The 18,818-nt window shown below is 51.9% G+C and overlaps 1 protein-coding gene across 3 annotated transcripts in view; it reads left to right on the top strand.

Moving 5' to 3' along the window:
* The window catches only part of SCHIP1 (schwannomin interacting protein 1), an 81,865-nt gene extending 63,431 nt beyond the window's left edge, over positions 1-18,434 (top strand). For all 3 annotated transcript variants that reach the window (XM_078616455.1, XM_078616456.1, XM_078616457.1), the window contains exons 4-7: positions 945-1,160; positions 6,875-6,998; positions 10,841-10,959; positions 18,277-18,434. In XM_078616455.1, coding sequence (XP_078472581.1) covers positions 945-1,160; positions 6,875-6,998; positions 10,841-10,944 — 444 coding nt within the window. In that variant the 3' untranslated portion in view covers positions 10,945-10,959; positions 18,277-18,434. The remainder of the gene's footprint in view (positions 1-944; positions 1,161-6,874; positions 6,999-10,840; positions 10,960-18,276) is intronic.
* The last annotated feature ends 384 nt before the right edge of the window (positions 18,435-18,818 follow it).

Genomic DNA, 18,818 nt, shown 5'->3' with positions numbered 1-18,818 from the left:
CAAATCTAGAACGGATTCCTCCAGTCCAAATATCCTGATTCTGAACGTCGCGATTCGGAACTCTCGCAGCGCAGCTCACCGCTCGTGTTGGAGAATGGACATCACAGAACTACCTCCGACATCTCGTCAAGTGGATTCTTTACTCTTTGGTTCTTTCGGTAAAGTTACGTAGGTAGAAATAAAAACAAAATAAATCACGACGTTTCGAACGCAACACAAGCGCCCGTCTTCAGGTGAAAATCGCGATGGCCGCGATGTCTGCTGCTCGCAAGAGACATCGCCTACGTGACTTTACCAACAGAAGAATGGATTCCTGCAGTCACGAAAGCTTCAAATCAAGTGGATTCTCTTTTTCTGAACACGAGCGGTGCACTTTTTCACATGCCCTGCTCCTCTGAGAAATGGTCATTGCATGTACAGTATGTGTGTGTGTGCAGTATGTTGAACTTCTTTCGCACTGCACGTAGCCAACCGTGCTAACCGGAGTGGCAATGAGAAGAATATTCTTTAATCTCGGAGCTGGAATTTAGCCAAACCAAGTGCCACACTGACCTTAAAGTGTTTTTTTATGGCAGCATCATCATCACGTGTTATCCTACCGCCACATTTCCACCACACTCATCATCACCACCACCACGCTCACCACGACCAAAGACAAAGATTCCCCCTATAGCTTTAACATACTGTAGGCGAAAGTGCTGTTAGCGAGCACCTATGAAAGCCAGAACGGTACACAAGGGGGTGGGTGGCCAGCACCACGCCCGACCGCATTTGTCTCCCCAGTGGCAATGTTTACACACCGCACCAGGTACTCATTTGAGGCTGAATCGACCTAGGGGAGGTCCAGGACCGGTCCAGATAATCGTCACCGTTGATGGCCGTGAACGCTAACCGCTACACCATCTCGCCCCCCCCCCCCCCCCCTTCTGGTGTTTCCCGCGCAGAGCAAGCAGAGCTCGTCGTATTCAGAGCGCGACTCTGCCGACTCGGAGGCTGGCACGGACTCGGAGTCCGAGTCCCTCGATGGGCTCGACTTCTCAGCGTGCCAGCGCAAGCTGCAGGCCGAGGCCAAGCTGGCGCTCGCCATGGCACGGCCGATGGCGCGCATGCAGGTGGAGGTGGAGAAGCAGAACCGCAAGAAGTCGCCCGTCGCCGACCTGGTGAGTGAGTGAGCGAGCGAGCGAGCGCAGGCGCGGCACCACCGCAACCCTCGGTCGAGGGGCAACAGCTGTCCCCCCTGGGGCCGGCCACAACACTGGCTTGGCCACGGGGGAGACACCGAACCTAGGGGGTCTGCAAACCAAAGTAACACAGAAGAAGCCTGGTTTGTTTTCTTCGAACAGACAACAACAAAAACAACTCAATATTTAAAGAGCCGCAATGCACGCGAATGAGTCACGTGCGGCTCCGCTGCCGCAGCTTGCCGACCCCTGACCTCGCCCATCCTCAACACGTGCTGAGCTATGGAACAGCGCTGCCTGTGACCCCCCCACCCCCCACCAGAATGCCGGATTAGGCGCAAGGACAACACTTGACCTGGCCCAACCCAAAGATAGAGTAGCGAAAGGATGACACTGATACCTAGCCCCCCATCCCCAATGCTAGATTAAAAATGGAACAGAATTGTTCCGAGCCTAACCACACAACCCTAACATAACCATGGCACTAGTGGTATAGCTATGAAGTGGTGCAACAGCAATTGCCATGAGCTCAAAGCCAACACTTAATTGGCCATAGGATAACACTCCTCCGAGCCAAACCACACTGCTCGCTTTGCTATCAGACAGCACTGCGACTAGCCAAAGCCGACAGCCAGATGCGACAAGTGGCATATACAGGGCGCTTCAAAACAACTGTTAACACTTCTGAGAATTTGCAACAATTCTGCAAGAAAAGTGCTGCCTCCAGGCTCTGGAGACCACCTGGAGAAGATTCCAGGCACGTGTTGACAATGATGGATAACAAGTGGTGACCCTTTGACTTTATTAAGCTATTAACGTACATTTGTTATTATGTTACAGTGTAGTATACGTTCTTTTTCCAATAAAAACGATAGTCCCATTTAAGTGTTAACATTTTTTTAAGAACCCATTAAAAACGATAGTCCCATTTAATTTTCGATTTAAAGCTTTCGTGACTGCAGGGATTCATCTTCTTGGTTCTTTCGGTAAAGTCACGTAGAAGGGACAGACCTGTTCTTCACCTGAGGACGGCTGCTTGCGTTGTGGCCGAAACGTCGTGAGAATTGTATTTTATTATGTTTTATTTTGTTATGTTTATTTTACTATGTTTTCTTTTTATTATTTTATTATTTCCCTTCTACGTGACTTTACCGAAAGAACCAAGAAGATGAGTCCCATTTAAGTGGTAACATTTTTTAAGCACCCTGTATATATTCAATGTGCAGGCAGTGCAACTGCGCAGAATGGGGGGAGCCCAGGTGTCTGGGCTAAAGATTGAGGAACTCCCAATGCTTTCCATGCTTTTAGGGCCCATGCCAACCACACCGTGCCCACCACATGGGCACTACCCCACCACTAGCTTAGCCATCGGACAAAGACGGTCACCGCGTCGCGTGCTTTCGGATGTGCTTCCGCAGCTGTCTGGAATGCTCTTCCTTCCGATATTAGTTTCAGTTTTCAGTTTTAATTATTAGGTATAGCCCTGCGAGCCATTCGGCTCTTGAATCGGGTACAACCGCAACAAACAAAAAAAACATTAGGAAGCCACTGGAAGCTATGCACTTTTAAATCATCATCTAGATGGAAAACTCATTTCTTTCCTACCCCCGTACCTCAGATTAGCGCGGTTGGCTACGTACGGTACGAAAGAAGTTCAACAAGCACGCGTACAAGAAAGCACTGCTCTTAACCCAACCCAGAAGCAATCTTAGCCACGCACTGAGGACCAGGCTGGCAGTGTTCGTCCAGATCCTGTCAGCAATTGCTTGTGCTGCTCTGGGCAGGGCTGTGTTGTAGCATCGGTTCCTGTGCTCGGAAAGGGGATGTCAGAGCTAATGCAGACCCGCCGCCTTGGTGCTTTGCGGTCGGTACGAGTACTCGTGCAACCTTTCAAAGTCTGGCGCAACGATCGTGCGTGAACGCGCGGGTTTCCGGGGGTCACTGAAAGGGGATTATGAGGCCGAGCGCTCACACTCGAGCGTGCTGCTCAGCGAGCCCTAATGAATCCGGAACGATGACACAAAGGCAACAGTGAGCCGTTGGGGCTGCTATTTATTACGCGGGCCCATTTGGTTGCAGAAGGCCAATTTACGGGAGTGCATAATGCGCTTGCACGGGGGCAAGGTCCAGGCAGCCATTACGTCGAAAACCCACCGGAGCACATCCGGTGATCAGATTAAACCATTACTCTGCGGCGTCTCGCGGCGTATAAATGCGGCGTAATATACGAGCCGAATAAACGATCGCGCACGCCGCGCAGGGCTCTCGCAGATAACGCCGCCGGTGGGCGGCCCGACAATTCCGTTCGTTGAAATTGAGGGGGCCGGGCGCAAGGGGAACGAACGGCCGCACCCGCCCCCCACCCCCGAGGGACCACGGCGCTCGTGTCGTTTGGCGGCGCCGTGGGATCTATCGTCCCGCGCTCCCTCTTGAGCTCTTGAGCTCGCTGGCGCCGTGCCTCTGCACGGCTCGCAGGTGGTCAACGGGAGCACGGCCGGTGCCGGTCGGGACAAGGTGATCCATTTGTAGATACCCCGCCAGAACGCCTCTAAGGATTAGTTTGTGTGCGTTGGACTTTTACGATCATCTGAACCGGTCCTGGGCCTCCGCTTGGTTCGACTCGGCTTTGAATGAGTACCTGTTGCTGTGTGGAAATTGTCATCACTGGGGAGACAAAGGTGGCCGGGCGTGGTGCTGGCCACCCAACCTCTCGTGGGCCGTGCCGACCTTCATCGGTGCTCACTAACAGCACTTGCCCCCCCATACCTCCAAGCCCCCTCCCCCGATACCCCCTAGCCCCCCCGATACCCCCTAGCCCCCCCGCTGCCCCCTAGCCCCCCCATACCCTAGCCCCCCCCGCCCCCTAGCCCCCCCGCTGCCCCTAGCCCACAATGGACACGGTGCTCCCCTGGTTCTCGTCAATGGGCACGGCCACCGGGCAACCCCCGCCGTCGTCGTCCCCGTAGATTACCGCGAGCCGCGGAGATAACGGCGCGGGCGTGAATCAGCCGGCAAACGGGGCCGCCCGCCACTTGGCACCTAATTGGCGTATCGCCGCTGGAGAGCGCCCGTTCTGTTTATTTGGTCGCTTGTTTTTATCGCCGGGGGGGTGACAATTTTACTCTCGGCCGGCGATGCGTTGCCGAGTGCCGCTTTCGAACACCACCACCACCGCAACCGCAACCGCCAGCACCACTGGCGGAGGCTAAATTTCACTCGCTGAGCGCGATCGCCGCGCTAAAAAGAGAGAGCATCTCTGAGAACGGTAGTGGCACGACCACCATTGTGGAGACACGACCACCATTTAACACGTAGGCTTTCGCGGCCAGTATTATTAGGAATAAAGGTTTTGGATTTGATCGCGTTATTTATAAATGTGTCGCAACCCTCCACCACCCGACACGGCCAATCAATAAAAAATGTGTCATGTTGACAAAATGAAAATAGTTTGCTACTTTATCCCACCAGTGTGTTGAAGAGTGAATCCACAACAATTCGAATTTGAGTAGTACGACGTTTCGCTGGAAATTACATCCAGTAGTGCAGCCATCCCCCTGCTTCCGGTCTTAAATAGTGCAGGATGACGCCATCATTGTTGAACCCCATCACGTTTCGAGATCAGAGGTGGGGCTGTGGGTGTATGCAATTATGTAATAGATCAGTTATCAGCCACTTAGCATGTGACTCACCTGTAAGGAATTGCAATATGTGCTGTATATTACTTAATAATACGCTTCAAGGCTGTGCTGATTCTATAGCTATCACAGCAGTTGAAATTATTTGAATTCTTCTCAGTTTCAATTGATTCTCTAACTAATCTTAGCCAGTAATAATTATTTCTGCATAACACTTCAACGTTATCAAAACCAATTGAATGTCCTTGCTGGCAAGCATGCTCTGCCACTGCTGACAGCTGACATTGGGAGAAGTTAATGTTCCTTTGGTGTTCTTTTAGTCTTATTCTAATGCTACATCCCGCAGCCTGGAAGCGTATAATTAAGACAACACATATTGCAATTCCTTACAGGTGAGTCACATGCTAAGTGGCTGATTACTGATCTATTACATAATTGCATTCACCCCCACCTCCGCCTCTGATTTCTAATCCTGATGGGGTTCAACAATGATGACGTCATACTGCACTATTTAAGACCAGAAGCAGGTGGATGGCTTCACTATTCTGGCAATTCGCCCGAATATGCTGGATGTAATTTCCAGCGAAACGTCGGACTCAAATTGTAAATGTTGTGGATTCACTCTTCAACACACCAGTGGGCTAAAGTGGTGAACTATTTATGTTTTGTCAACGTGACACATTTTTTACTGATTGGCCGTGTCGGGTGGTGGAGGGTTGCGACATGTTTATAAATAACGCGATCTAACCCAAAAACTTTTATTGTGAATGACCACCACTGTAGTGACACGACCACCATTGTGCGAATGCCTCTGGATGGATTCCGCCTGCCACCACCTTAAATACGCACCAGCCGCGTGCCACTGTTGTTCCTTCCCTTCTTCATTTGTATCCAGTCGTGGCCTCCGGACTGTGCGATTTGAATCTCGCTGTCTTCCTCGGCTTGTCTTCCCTTCAGAAGACCCTTGGGTCTCCGCTGCCGGAGTCGGGTTCGCCGTTCATCTCTCGTCAGTGGTTGCCATTGACGCGACCTGCCCAGTTCCGCTTGATTTCTGCCGCTTTAACAGCGGCAGCAGCACCAGCGGCGTCGATGTGACGCCTCTCCCTTGATGTTTATTTCTTCACTCCATAAACCTGTCCTTTTGAACGCCGGTGAAGGGGATTCTGCGATGGGTAGGCTAGAAGGGGTCTCGTGGGAGTCTCGGCACGTCTTCCGACCTGAAGACGTGCCGATCAATTGATTTTAATTCCAGATTTCCTTCTCATTCCGTTCCGATGCAAATCGCTCGATTGGGGGGGATGCTGCCGTGGCGTAACGGTGCACGGTGCGCCGTACTCGCAATCCGGAGGAGATCGATTCGATTTGATCTCCCGAAACAACGGGACATGTGGCCAGCCTGCGACGACAAGGCCGAACTGCCCCCCCCCCCCCCCCCGCGTAGAGGGGGCTCTGTAGAGCTCCCTCTCGTGGAGGTCCTTTCAACAGCAGCGGTGTGAGCTACGGTGGCGAGATGTTAACTACCTCGCCTGGTATGCAGGAAGTCGTGGGTTCGATCCTGACCCTGACACCTGCTGTTCATTTGGAGTTTGCGTGTTTCTCTCTCCTCGTGGTCGCGTGGATTTTTTTCTGGGTCCCCCGGTTATTCCCTCCAAATTTCGAAACATGCATTGGTTTAAATTCGCGCACAATGATAACCCAGAATGAAGATGAATTTCGAGTGTTTGGCTGCTATGAATATCCACGTTATAAGCCACCTCGTCGAGCTCTCATTCGTGGCCAGGTCGCTTCTGAAAAAGAGCTGCATAGCTCAGTGGGCCTTAGCTGGCAAAATAAAAATAGTCGCTTGACTTTATGGAGCCAGACATTGCGAGCCTTCACCTTTGCCCTTCGCCACGTTTTAATATTCACAATTCCGGTTATAACACGGGCAAGGCGTTAGCCGTTCGAACGTCTTATCATTTCGACGCTGGGTCGTCATCTATTGAGTGCGTGCATGTGTGTGCGTGTCTGCGTGTGCGTGCGTGTCTGCGTGTGCGTGCGTGTCTGCGTGTCCTGCAGCTGCCACATTTGCCGCACATCAGCGAGAGCCTGATGAAGAGGAGCCTCAAGCCGGCCGACATGCAGGAGATGACCCTGGGCCAGCTGCAGGTCATCGTCAACGATCTGCACTCCCAGATCGAGAGTAAGGTCGCTCGCTGGGCAGCGACGCCCACGGGGGACTCGGGGGGCGGGGGGGGGGGCCGTGGCTCCGAGGGTGGGGGCTGCAGCAGTAGAAGTCCACCACTGTTTATGATCGTCGTCATCGTCATCACCGTCGTCATCATTGTATCACATCTGCTGCTGATGCTTCATTGCCAACACTCTCCGCTCTCGTGCCATCTCCTCCTCCATTCCATCTTTCCAACTCATCCTCTCTCTCTCTTTGCCTTCCTCTCGCGCTGCCGCTGCTCTTTGCCGCAACGCTGTTTGGTGGCACCTCGCCGCCACGACCACGTCGTAGCCGTCGGCGTTCCTTGGATCCACCTCCTGCTGTTGTTCCTTCCCTTCTACCGGTGTTCGTGCGATCATTAAGGGGCCTTTAATGGGCAATGTAATTCCAATGAAGGCATTGTCAGTGCCAAGGTGAAGTTAATGTATTATAGCAGGGGGGAAAGGTCTTATTGTGGGTCAGACATCTCGATGGTGTAAGTTCACCTTTAAGCTCTAAATTATAGCAGCAGTCAAAGCGTATCTGGGCAGAACTCCATTCTGTGCCTCTACTTGTAAACAAACGGATTTCTTTCGTCCATCAGACAAATTGTCTTTCCAAACATTAGTTAAGCAAGCAGCCTGACTCTGCGGATGAGACCAAGGCGGTTAAAATCTTTCTTGCTCGAACGAATGCTACTGAATAGCATTGATACACAAAAATGTTTGTTTATGTCGACACCCAGAGCCGGAGATCTGCTCACATTGGCTCTTTACCCATACTGCTCTGCAGAAGCACACAGCGAGTTCATTTGCAATCATACAGACGGGCTCATTTCATTTTATAAGTAGCGTAATTATAATGCAGGCCCGCTGGTCGTCGTTGTAAAGGAGATGATTAGCTCAATGGGCCTTGGCGGCTGAAATGAAGTCTCGAGTCTGAAGTGCGATTCCAGGCTGTGGGAGACAGAAGCAGCAGCACCTGCGTGCGCATCAGTGACAAAGGGCGCCACGGTGGCGAGATGTTAACCACCTCGCCTGGTATTGGTATTCAGGCGGTCGTGGATTCGATCCCCGACCCTGACGCCTGCTGTATATTTGGTGCCTCTCTGGCCGTGGTCTCGTGTCCTCCGGTTTTTCCCTCCCACATTTAGAATCAACGTCGCGGAGTATTTGGCCGCTATAAATTTCCACGCGATGATAAGCCACTTCGTTGAGCTATCATTTGTGATAAGCCAGGTCACTTTTGAAAGAAAGAGCCACGGAGCTCAATGGGGCCTTTACCTGGTGAAGTGAAACGTTTAGCTTAGGGGGTCGGAGTGCAAAGGCAAAATAAACGACGGACGTTTGGTTTTCTTTTTTTACCACGCTCGTGCTATTATGGTGCGGAGTGGGAGTGGAAGTGCCCTTGTTCATCAGCAATTGCAGGGTCATTAAGTCCATTTCGCCAATCGTGGAGGGGGGATGTGGGGCACTCCTATTGTGGCGTCCAAACGCGCTCTCTGAATTTCACTTCCGTTTGAACCCGAAGCGTAATTGGATTTCTTTTTCATTTTTTACCGTGGCAAAAGCCGTAATTGTCGTCCAAATGAATTTGTGTGTTCTTATAACTGTTTCCAAATTCTTAATAATAATCTCGTTAACGTAGAAAACTTTTGTTAGTGTTATCATCAGACACTGCTTCAATGTTGTTAATTAAGCGTAAAATACATGCCCCGCAACTTTGCGCAATATTGCGCCCATTGCTCGTGATTAATAATTCAAACATTTTAGCGCCACGCTTAAATATCAAAATTTATTATTTTATTTCTCTTTTTACTTCAGAGCATCTGTTATTTTATTTTTTCATTCTGTAACCAACAATCGTTCCCTCCCCCCCTCCCTCACCATTAAAGGCAAGAATTGCAGCTCCATTGGTTTCAGCCACTTGCAATTTATTGTCGCCATTAAACCTGGGAATTTCTGTGAGCACACGGACGGACAGATTTGACAGATTTAACGGACGCGCCGGTGACATAAAACGTCCGCCGTTGCCGGTGCCTGCAATGAGGTGGCGGACGCCCGGTAAATCTCAAGAGGCTGCCCATGCCTGTCGGTGATTCCGTCGTTTAGACTGGCAAACAGTCTCGGTGGCAGGTTCACGCCCTGTCGCAACGCTCGCAGCTCACGGCGAGGGACGGCCGGGGTTCGATTCCCGACTCGGGCGCCTCTCTGCGTGCGGTTTGTAAGTTCTCCCCCTGTCCTGCACGGCTTTCTTCTGGGTTCTCCATTTTCCTCGCGATAGCTTTAAAGCAAATAAATATAGGATAAAAACAATAATGAATAATAAAGCATGCGTGTTACGGGAGTTGGTCAAAATATCCCAATGTTGAAGAATTAAAAAAAACCCGCAAGGTAACGCAATTGAGATTCCACATCGGCATCCGCTGCCCACGGCTGCGGAACCCCCCCAGGTGAAGAGTCGAGAGTCTCAGCGAAGCTTCCCTTTGCAAACAAGCAACATAATAATATAAACTATAAACCTTTTTTTTTTACAGAAGTGACCTGGCTGGCCACATATGATCACTCAACAAAGTGACTTATCATCGTGTGGATATTTGTAGCAGCCAAATACGATAAACGCATGTTGATTCTGAATGTGGATAGGGAAAAACCAGAAGATCCTGAGAAAACCGTCGAGGAGGAAGGGGTACAGCAGAGTGTGTATGGGATAGAGCGTTGCTCCTTTGCACGTGTGAGTTTTCTCCGGGGAACTCCCCGTTTCCCTCAACCTGTGTGAGTGCCCCTTAATTAGCTGATTGTGCAGCGTTGCGTGATGCGGGTGCATAAATAACACGATATAAAAACTAAATATTACAAATATAGTTATCTCGCCAGCATGGTAGAGTAGGCAAAATACCCTCTAGAGAGAGCTCACGAGATCTGCCTCTCCGGGAGTCCCTTCCCCCAGTGGCGGCAGCATGAGCAATTAATCCCAGGGCCGCACCTTCCTACTTATTCTTTTTGAATAAAATATTTAAAAGCGTGTGCTGTGGGCCTGGATTTGAGAGCCACCAATTTCCCAAAGGCCCAGCAGCACGACACAGCGCTTCCATCATCATGGCCACGGCCAGGCCTTCGCGAAGGAGGAACGGTGGAATAAATACACGGCGCTCTTCATCGCCGTGGCTCACGAATGCAGCGACACTGCTCCCCCCCTCCCTCTCTGCCTCGTGAGCTCTATTGACTCTGCTGCTGTGCTCACTTTTAGTTTGGTGCCGTGGGCGCAGTGGTTGGTTGGGTCGTGAGAGGAGAGTGTGCGAGCCCAGCCGCCGGATCCCGCCGTTGGTTTTTGACCGCCGAGTCACGGCCAGAGCTTGGTCTCGGCTGTGCCGAGCGGCCGCAAACAAAACGCCGTGACGCGCTCGCCTATGCGAGACATCTGAATCTGGCTTGGAGGGGTGGGGGGGGGCAGCCAAGCAGGGCCAGGGGCGGGGCTAATGACGCGTCCGACGCGTGTGGGTGACGTCGGTCGGCTCGCCGTGAGGTCCACGGCGTCGCCGCGTCCGTCAGCGGTACGGCTCGGCTTCTGCAGTGGAAAAAAAGCAACCGAGGGCCACGCCGGGCTGGCCTGGTTGCACTGTGGGAAAAAGAGGGTGCGTGCGCGGGCGTGTACGTGTGTGTCACGTGTGTGTGTGTCGCGTGTGTGTGTGTCACGTGTGTGTGTCGCGTGTGTGTGTGTCGCGTGTGTGTGTGTCGCGTGCGTCTGTGTCACGTGTGTGTGTCGCGTGTGTGTGTGTCGCGTGCGTGTGTGTCACGTGTGTGTGTCGCGTGCGGTGCGTGTTTGTCACGCTCCAGGCCTGAACGAGGAGCTGGTGCAACTGCTGCTGGTGAGGGATGAGCTGCACATGGAGCAGGATGCCATGCTGGTGGACATCGAGGACCTCACCAGGGCGGTGTGACCGTCGCCGCAACCGGTAACCCGCCGCTTCTCCTCGCCCACGCGGCTGCCCGCCGGGGGGGGGGGGGCGACGTAGCGGCGATTGAGCGCGCAGGCGGTTCCCGGAGGGGCCCCACCAAAGCGTAGGGTGGGTTGGGACCCACCCCCCTCCCCCCCCTTTCATTCCCCGCGGCCGAGGTTCGTGCCGAGATCGCTAGGCCCCTTGCCGCTGCACAAAGAGTGTCGCGGTTGTTAACGTCGCGGGCGCGTGCGTTGAGTCAGGTAAGAATCTGACCGTGTCGTGTTGTACGTGATCGGTTCTGCCCGGAGATCAGCGACCCCGAAAATATTTTTCCCCTCCCCCCCCCCACCACTGCACAGCATTGCACTGGGGCCTCGTGTTTCCCGTCTGCCGTCCTGTCTCGAGGCATACTTGCGGCCCAAACTCTTGTTTTGTCAGTGAGAGATCAAGCCCTGGGTGTTTACCATTCACTGAAACGTGACGTAATTGTCGATTCTCAAAAACCGGCTGGAACCCTCGACCCTGATGGTCGACCAGGAGGGTGAGACGCTCCACTCGTAAGTCGCCCAGCGCACCTTGTTCGGGGCGACACGATGGCGGAATCCCCAACTTGGCCAACGAATCAGAATCAGGATATTTGTTTATACTGGAGGAATCCGATGCGCTATAAAGCTCTTTTACACAGATGTCCAGTAAAATGTCTCAGTCTCAAGGTGGCCTCCTTCCTTGTTGCCTGCGGCCAGGACAGAGAATTCAACTCTTGTCCGCTCACCCGCATTGCCCTTTGTGGGAGCCTCGGTACTTCTTGCGACCTGAAGATGTGCCGATGAAGTTGTTTTATTCTAGTTTTTCTTCCGATTCATCGGAGCGGAATCGGAAGGAAAGCCGATGACGTACACACGCGCACGTCATTGGCATGAGAATGGGATAAAAGTGTTTCTTTCTCAAGGCGGCTTTTGTTGCAGAAAAGAAACAACAACAACAACCTTTTCATGCATTCCACGCAGCAGCCAGTTTTGTTACCGTGCCTTGTTATGCAATGAACATCATTTTCTAATAATCGTTAGGATTTATTACAGCGTCCCAGTGCCTCGTCTCAGGCGGCGTGCAGGTTGTGCGCGTGCGGGGGGGGGCGTGAGACGTTAAGGCTGAGTGAACGACAATCTTTCCATGTCACACGACGTGGGCCTGTCGAGCACTCCCCACGGGTGACCGTCATTAGTCTGGAAACCCAAGGCTGGCTCATTTGGCTAATTGAGGTGACGTCCGCCAAGATGAATAGGAGTCACAAATTACATCTCGCTGAATCTGCGCGCGAGTGTGCACGTGCGTGTGTGCGTGGAGCGGTGTTGTAGCGGTTAGCGCACTGCGCTACAAACCCGGCCGCCCGAGTTCGATTCCGGCTCGCGGCCAACACCAGTGACGGATTATCTGATACGGTCCTGGGCCTCCTATCAATCTACTCAGCCTCAAGCGAGTACCTGGCGCGGTGTGTAAACATCGCCACTAGGGAGACAAAGGCGGCCTGGCGAGGTGTTGGGCGCCCACCTCCGACCTCCATAGGTGATCGCTGACAGCAGTGGTTACCGTGCTGAGCTCTGAACCTGGCAACCTGAGCTCGATTCCTGCTCGTCGCTAACATCAGTAACAATTATCTCCGTCGGTCCTGGGCCTGTGTAAACATCAGCGCTCGGGAGACAACATTACAGCATCACAGTCACGGCCACACCACCCCCTCGTGTGCTGTGCCGGCCTTCATAGGTGCATGTTCACTGCACTGGCCCCAACAGCCCATCAAAGGCTGTGAGTTTGCGTATATGTCACATTTACATAATTATCAATGCTGCATTTGCCCCCGGGGCAGTGTTGGCTCAAAGGGATTCTCACCAGCTCAGCACCGACACTGTTTTCCCCTTGCAACTGCTTAGGAAAGGCAATTAAGTGATTTAATAATAGCTCGTATTTATAATTCCCATCATCACATTCGCCATGCGAAATATTTTTTCTTTCATATGCTCTCCATTCTGGCCTCATTCATTCCATGCGGTACCTGCTCACCTCCAGGGCATAGTATCTTAGCCATTGCACATTTGAGCACAGTTATATATTCGGGGACGCTGCCCCAGGTGTCACGGTCAGCACGCTGGACTTGCAATGCGGGGGTTCCGCGACTTCGGTTCCATCTCCTGTGCGGCAGTTGATACGGTGGGGCAAGTTTCTTGAATCGCCGTCTTTGCCTCTGTCCGTCCAGCGGTATAAATCGGCACACCACAGTCAGCTGATCGGGAGATCCGCGTGTGGTGCGGGAGGGTAAAGTGTTTTGGGTACTCCCCTCCGCTTACAACATTTCTGGCCAGTGTGGAAGAGTAGGCCAAAACACCCTCGGGAGGGGCTCTCTGGAGCTCTCGCTATTGGGGAGGCCCTTCCGCCAGCAGTGGCATGAGTAGGCAATTTCAGGGCTGCACCTTTACCTTATACTCTGCGCACTTTATCACTGCGCTATCTCTTTGTCTGCTCACTGCTAGGAACGTTTTCGTAGCTGTTGCACATTTAAGTACAGTTTTAGATGCATATACATTAAATGAATCATCATCATCACAATCCAGGTGTGCACTGCACATTTCGTCATTTGTTTCCACTTTCCTCTCCTCTGTCTTGTGCCAATACGCTCAAGTAGTGCCACATCGTTCTGGCACCAATCGCAAAATGCATTCCTAAATCTTTACCACCTGCAAGTCTCTGACACTCCGCTGTGCATATAACGATGCCCATACTCCAGACGTTTGGCCATTACAATTAAAGAACAAGGCTCCCGACTGACAATTGCCTCAATTTCTAATAACATAAACTGCAATTGGGAATAACTAATGGCTTCACCCCGTTGGCAATGGATTGCCAATTACGGAAAGGAAATCAGCTTCGTGCTCTGTTGTGATTCCGATGCCAGGTGGCCGAGAGGGTGCGTGAGGCTCCCTTTGGTCCTCGTCTTGATGTTGTGTTTCAAACCGGGCCCTCGCTCGCATATAAATAAAACACACACTTGGGCCCCCCTGTGCTTTATGCAAAAACTGAAAGCCCATCGCCGTTTCCCGCAGGTGCTGCTGCATTGTTGTCTGCTTGTCTTAGATCACCATCAAAATAAATTGGAGCAAATGTGACCAACTGACAGGCAGCAGTGATGCGGTGACAGGTCAACTGTGGACCAGTTTCACCCTAATTCGGACTCATGAGCGCGGCATCGTCACCAAGGCTCAACGCTGATGGGTTTTCGTTGTCATTTACAGGTTCGATTTTTGAACTCGACCGTAAAATCCCTGCGGGAGGCATCCTTGAGCTATCGGGGGTTTGGCAGCACGAGATAAATGTGTTACCCCCAAATCACCGCTGATGTGTTTCATTTGTCGCCAACTCGGACGTGGCACACGAGTTGAATATCGCTGAGAAGAGGTGCCCATTGATTGATGAAGCTCAACTGGCCGCTCAGTGACGCACGCACAGCCACACTTGCACGCGAGGGCTGCAGGATTTGCCTTGGGATTTGGCAGGCCCACGGCTGGATAGCTCGCAAGGCTGTGTGTGTTTTTTTTGTAGGGTTGTCGTGATATGGCGGTGCCATGATATTTCGTGCGATATAAGGTCAATGATAATCCCCTTGTCCATTTGGTAAAATATCATTATATCTTGGTGGGGAGTGGAAATCCCACGATGTTATGAACTTCCCTTGTGCATGAAGCAGTCCCCCTCCTTAACCGCCTTCCATTCCTCTCTCAAAGCCTCGCCTCTTATCTACTGCCCATTCCCTTCCTCTTCCCTCCACTCCTTCCCGTCCCTCCCCTTCACTTTAGTGATCCATAAGTACCCCTTTATCACTGTCACTCAATCCTTGCACCCCCTCCCCAACTGCCATCTAAATCATTCTATCGTGTGTCATCGTTTTGTAAGCTGTGTCAAGCGCCTTGAGTGAAAGCACTCTTTGTAAATATACAATTAGATTCGATAGAACAAGAAAAAGAGGAGGCCACGTTTGCTGGCGTCACGGTCCCAGTTTTGCCAAATGGTCAAATCGCTCGCAAGGTGACAAATTTGGGTGAAGCTATGCGGCGACATCACCCAGCCCTCGCGCTTGCTGCGTCACGACTGCAGGCGATACTCGTCGGCGACGCACAGCACCTCCGTGACAGCGTCGCGCGACCACACACGTGCGTGCTTATGGGATCGATGTAAGACGCACAGAAAATCGAACCGTCCATTTTGCGGAGTATCGCCGTGTCGCCAATTACCGCTGCTCATTTTCTCTTTCCCGCGTATTTCTTTTTCTGACAAATTGTTCACGAAGTAACGGACTTGGCTGTTAAAGCTGAAAATGTATAGCTGCTCATTGAACGGCCGCTTTGGCAAGCTGATTCCCGGAGTAATTGATGGCACGGTGGTTGAACATCATCATCATTGCGTTTGTTTTCGTAAATTTATTTCACCAGGAAGTCGATGTCTTAGAAAAATGTAACGAGCGACGAAAATCACCGTGTGATGTTGATTCCATATCGCGTTGTGCGATATTTCGTGGCATCGTGGTATCATAGTATCGCCATCTGGTGGCGACACACCGACGCCGTGGCGGATACCAGGAGGGGGCGATGTGGGCTCTAGCTCCCCCCCCCGCCCACCCGAAATGTGGTATTTTATTGATATCTACCAGAGGAAATACTTGGAACGTTTTTTAAAATTGATTATCTTTCATGCAGGGCCCTATTTAAATAGGATTGCACTTTGGGGCTGTTCAGCCTCCCCCTTGGGATGTTTATAGATCCACTCATCTAAACAAGAAATTTAACTATTTTTATTTAACCAGGTAAGACCACACTGAGCTGTACAGCTCTTTTTCAGAAGCGACCTGGCTGTCACAAATGATAGCTGAACGAAGTGGCCCATCACGTGGAAATATATAGCAGCCAAATACCCTTAAAAGCGTGATGTTGATTCTGAACGTTGAGGGAAAAATCGGGGCACCCGGAGAAAAATCCACACGACCACGGGGAGAGAGAGACATGCAAACTCCAAATAAACAGGGGTCATGAGCGAGCGCACGACTTCCTGCATACCAGGCGAGGCGGTTAACATCTCTCCGCCGCAGCGCCCTGTTAGCGCAGGCAGACAAACGTTACTTAAGGTCGTGAGCAGATTCCCATTGGCCCTGAAGAATAGACGCGGTCCGTTTTAACGTCCACCGTGCGGGATTTTGATAGCAGATCAATTACCCAACATTAGCCCGTGAAACGCCATGCCTGCACGCACCGGGGTATGCAGGATTGGCAGAAGAAATTGGATTTCCAGTTGACGCGATCGACCGAGCAGGCAACTTGGCGGCCGCTGCGATTGATTTTAAATTCCACGTCTTAATCCATTTTTTAATTACTATTATTATTATAATGCTCCGCGTGGATATTGACCCCCGTAATCATTTGTACGTGAAGGTAAATTACCCAGCCCCTGACCAAATCATCCGGAACGCGTCCAAGTCTCATCACGGCTCAGCAGCTGAGCAGCGTTTAGCCTGGATTGTTTTGTGGGTCGGCGACCACCGTTGCATGAAACACGTGCTATAGGCAACAGGGGCCATTGCAGTACAATGCACAGTTGTACCATACTTCTATGCTCCCACGTCTGTGCTCCCTACCTTGGCCATCCCGCGCTGGCCAGTGTGGTGAAGTATGGGAAAATGACTCGCACGACCCGCACAGGGTGGGGAGGAGTCCCTCATCCGGCAGTGGATCGACAACAATGGCCGTACACGAACGAGAATAATTTTGCCATCATAATCGGCCATGATCGATCCACTGCTGGACAAAAGGCCTCTCCCCAAGCCATCGCCATTTATCAGTTTCCGCGACGGGACCAATCCGACCGTCGCCCGTCGACCTCGGCGAGCAGTCCTTGCCCAGTCCCGTTAACTTCTCCCGTCGGTGTGCACGATGTCTCTCGCCTTCACCCCCGTGGGTTGTTCTCTCGGCCCTCGCGTTCAATAACTCGAGGGAGATGCCTGCGCAGCGCGACTCACGACCTCCTCTTGATACCAAGATCCAGGATGGTCACGTCTGTTGCGCCGCTTCTCGGTGGCAGCCCCAACAGTCTGGAACGCCATCCCTCTGCACATTCGCAGCATCACCTCAATTGCCTCCTTCAAGAGACACTTAAAAACTCACCTCTATAACCGCGCTTTCGAGCGACTCTGAGCTTGGCTCCGCACCTCTGAGTTGCGGCCGTTAGGTCCGCAAATTTGCGCGTTATAAATTGCATTATTACTATTGTGACGGAATATGTTTCTGGAGATGCTCGCGAATAGAAAATTTCGCCGATAATGAAATTGGCCTTTTTCACGAATTACCTTAAATGAATATGTAAATAAGCTTTCTCTCTCATCACTTTATCCCATCACTTTAGCTCATAATTTTCTCACATCACATTCTCTTTCTTCACTTTGTCTCATAATTTTCTCACATCACATTCTCTCTCAACACTTTATCTCCCATCACTCGATCTCATCACTTTCGATGCAGTCGTGTAGAACTCCCCATGCGATTTGCGGATGGGTGGAAAGTTCGTGAATAACGAGGGAATACCGTACATGGCGATAAACACGTACGCACGTGTGTTTGTTGAACTTCTTTCGCACCGCACGTATCCAACCGTGCTAATCGAAGGTGCAGTGTTGAGTCTATGGGCAGTGCTGAGTCTATGGGAAGTGCTGAGTCTATGGGCAGTGTTGAGTCTATGGGTAGTGCTGAGTCTATGGGCAGTGTTGAGTCTATGGGCAGTGTTGAGTCTATGGTGCAGTGCTGAGTTTATGGGAAGTGCTGAGTCTATGGGCAGTGTTGAGTCTATGGTGCAGTGTTGAGTCTATGGGCAGTGTTGAGTCTATGGGCAGTGCTGAGTCTATGGGCAGTGCTGAGTCTATGGGCAGTGTTTAGTCTATGAGCAGCGTTGAGTCTATGGGCAGTGTTGAGTCTATGGGCAGTGCTGAGTCTATGAGCAGCGTTGAGTCTATGGGCAGTGTTGAGTCTATGGGTAGTGCTGAGTCTATGGGCAGTGTTGAGTCTATGGTGCAGTGCTGAATCTATGGGAAGTGCTGAGTCTATGGGCAGTGTTGAGTCTATGGTGCAGTGTTGAGTCTATGGGCAGTGTTGAGTCTATGTGCAGTGCTGAGTCTATGGGCAGTGTTGAGTCTATGGGCAGTGCTGAGTCTATGGGCAGTATGTATGTTGAACTTATTTCGCGCCGTGCGTAGCCAACCGTACTAATCGGAGGTGCCCGTGTTTCTTTTGTGTCTCGTTGCAGGCACGACGGCGGCGGGCAGGAGGAGCGAGGCATGTAAATAGCATGTGGAAGGTGAACCGTGGCGTGACGTCCTTACCTAGGCACGGGTTACGGGAAAGCCCTAACACTTAGATCTAGCGACAAGAGAAAAACGAATATTCATCACGAAAGGTCACGAATTAACGATCGCGTAATTGCACCGTCAAGCGCATTTGCGCGCGGCATTCGGCGCGTCCGTTACGTTATCGTCGTCGCGGGTCGCTGTCGTTGGCCATCGAAAGGGGTGGGGGGGCGAGGGGGGAGGGGGGGGGGAGAGGGGGGGTGAGGGCAGGGGGGGGGCACCTCGCACCGGGGGGGTCGTCCGTCGGAGCGTTCGGCGCTCGTCCCACGGAGCGAGAAACGCGTTACCGAGCCTCGCTCGGATCCGCATTCGCCCCCGCGACGCATCGACGTCACAGATACTTATTTTTTTTCCACCTGGCCCCTCCCCGCCCCGACCAACGTTCACCACGCGGTTGTCGTTCGAAACCCCAGCGGTCCGCCGCTTTTCGATCCGACGCGAC

The sequence above is a fragment of the Lampetra planeri genome, chromosome 51, assembly GCF_965212315.1.
Source record: "Lampetra planeri chromosome 51, kcLamPlan1.2.h2, whole genome shotgun sequence".
Lineage (NCBI taxonomy): Eukaryota > Metazoa > Chordata > Hyperoartia > Petromyzontiformes > Petromyzontidae > Lampetra > Lampetra planeri.
This window is presented reverse-complemented; position numbering and strand designations above follow the sequence as displayed.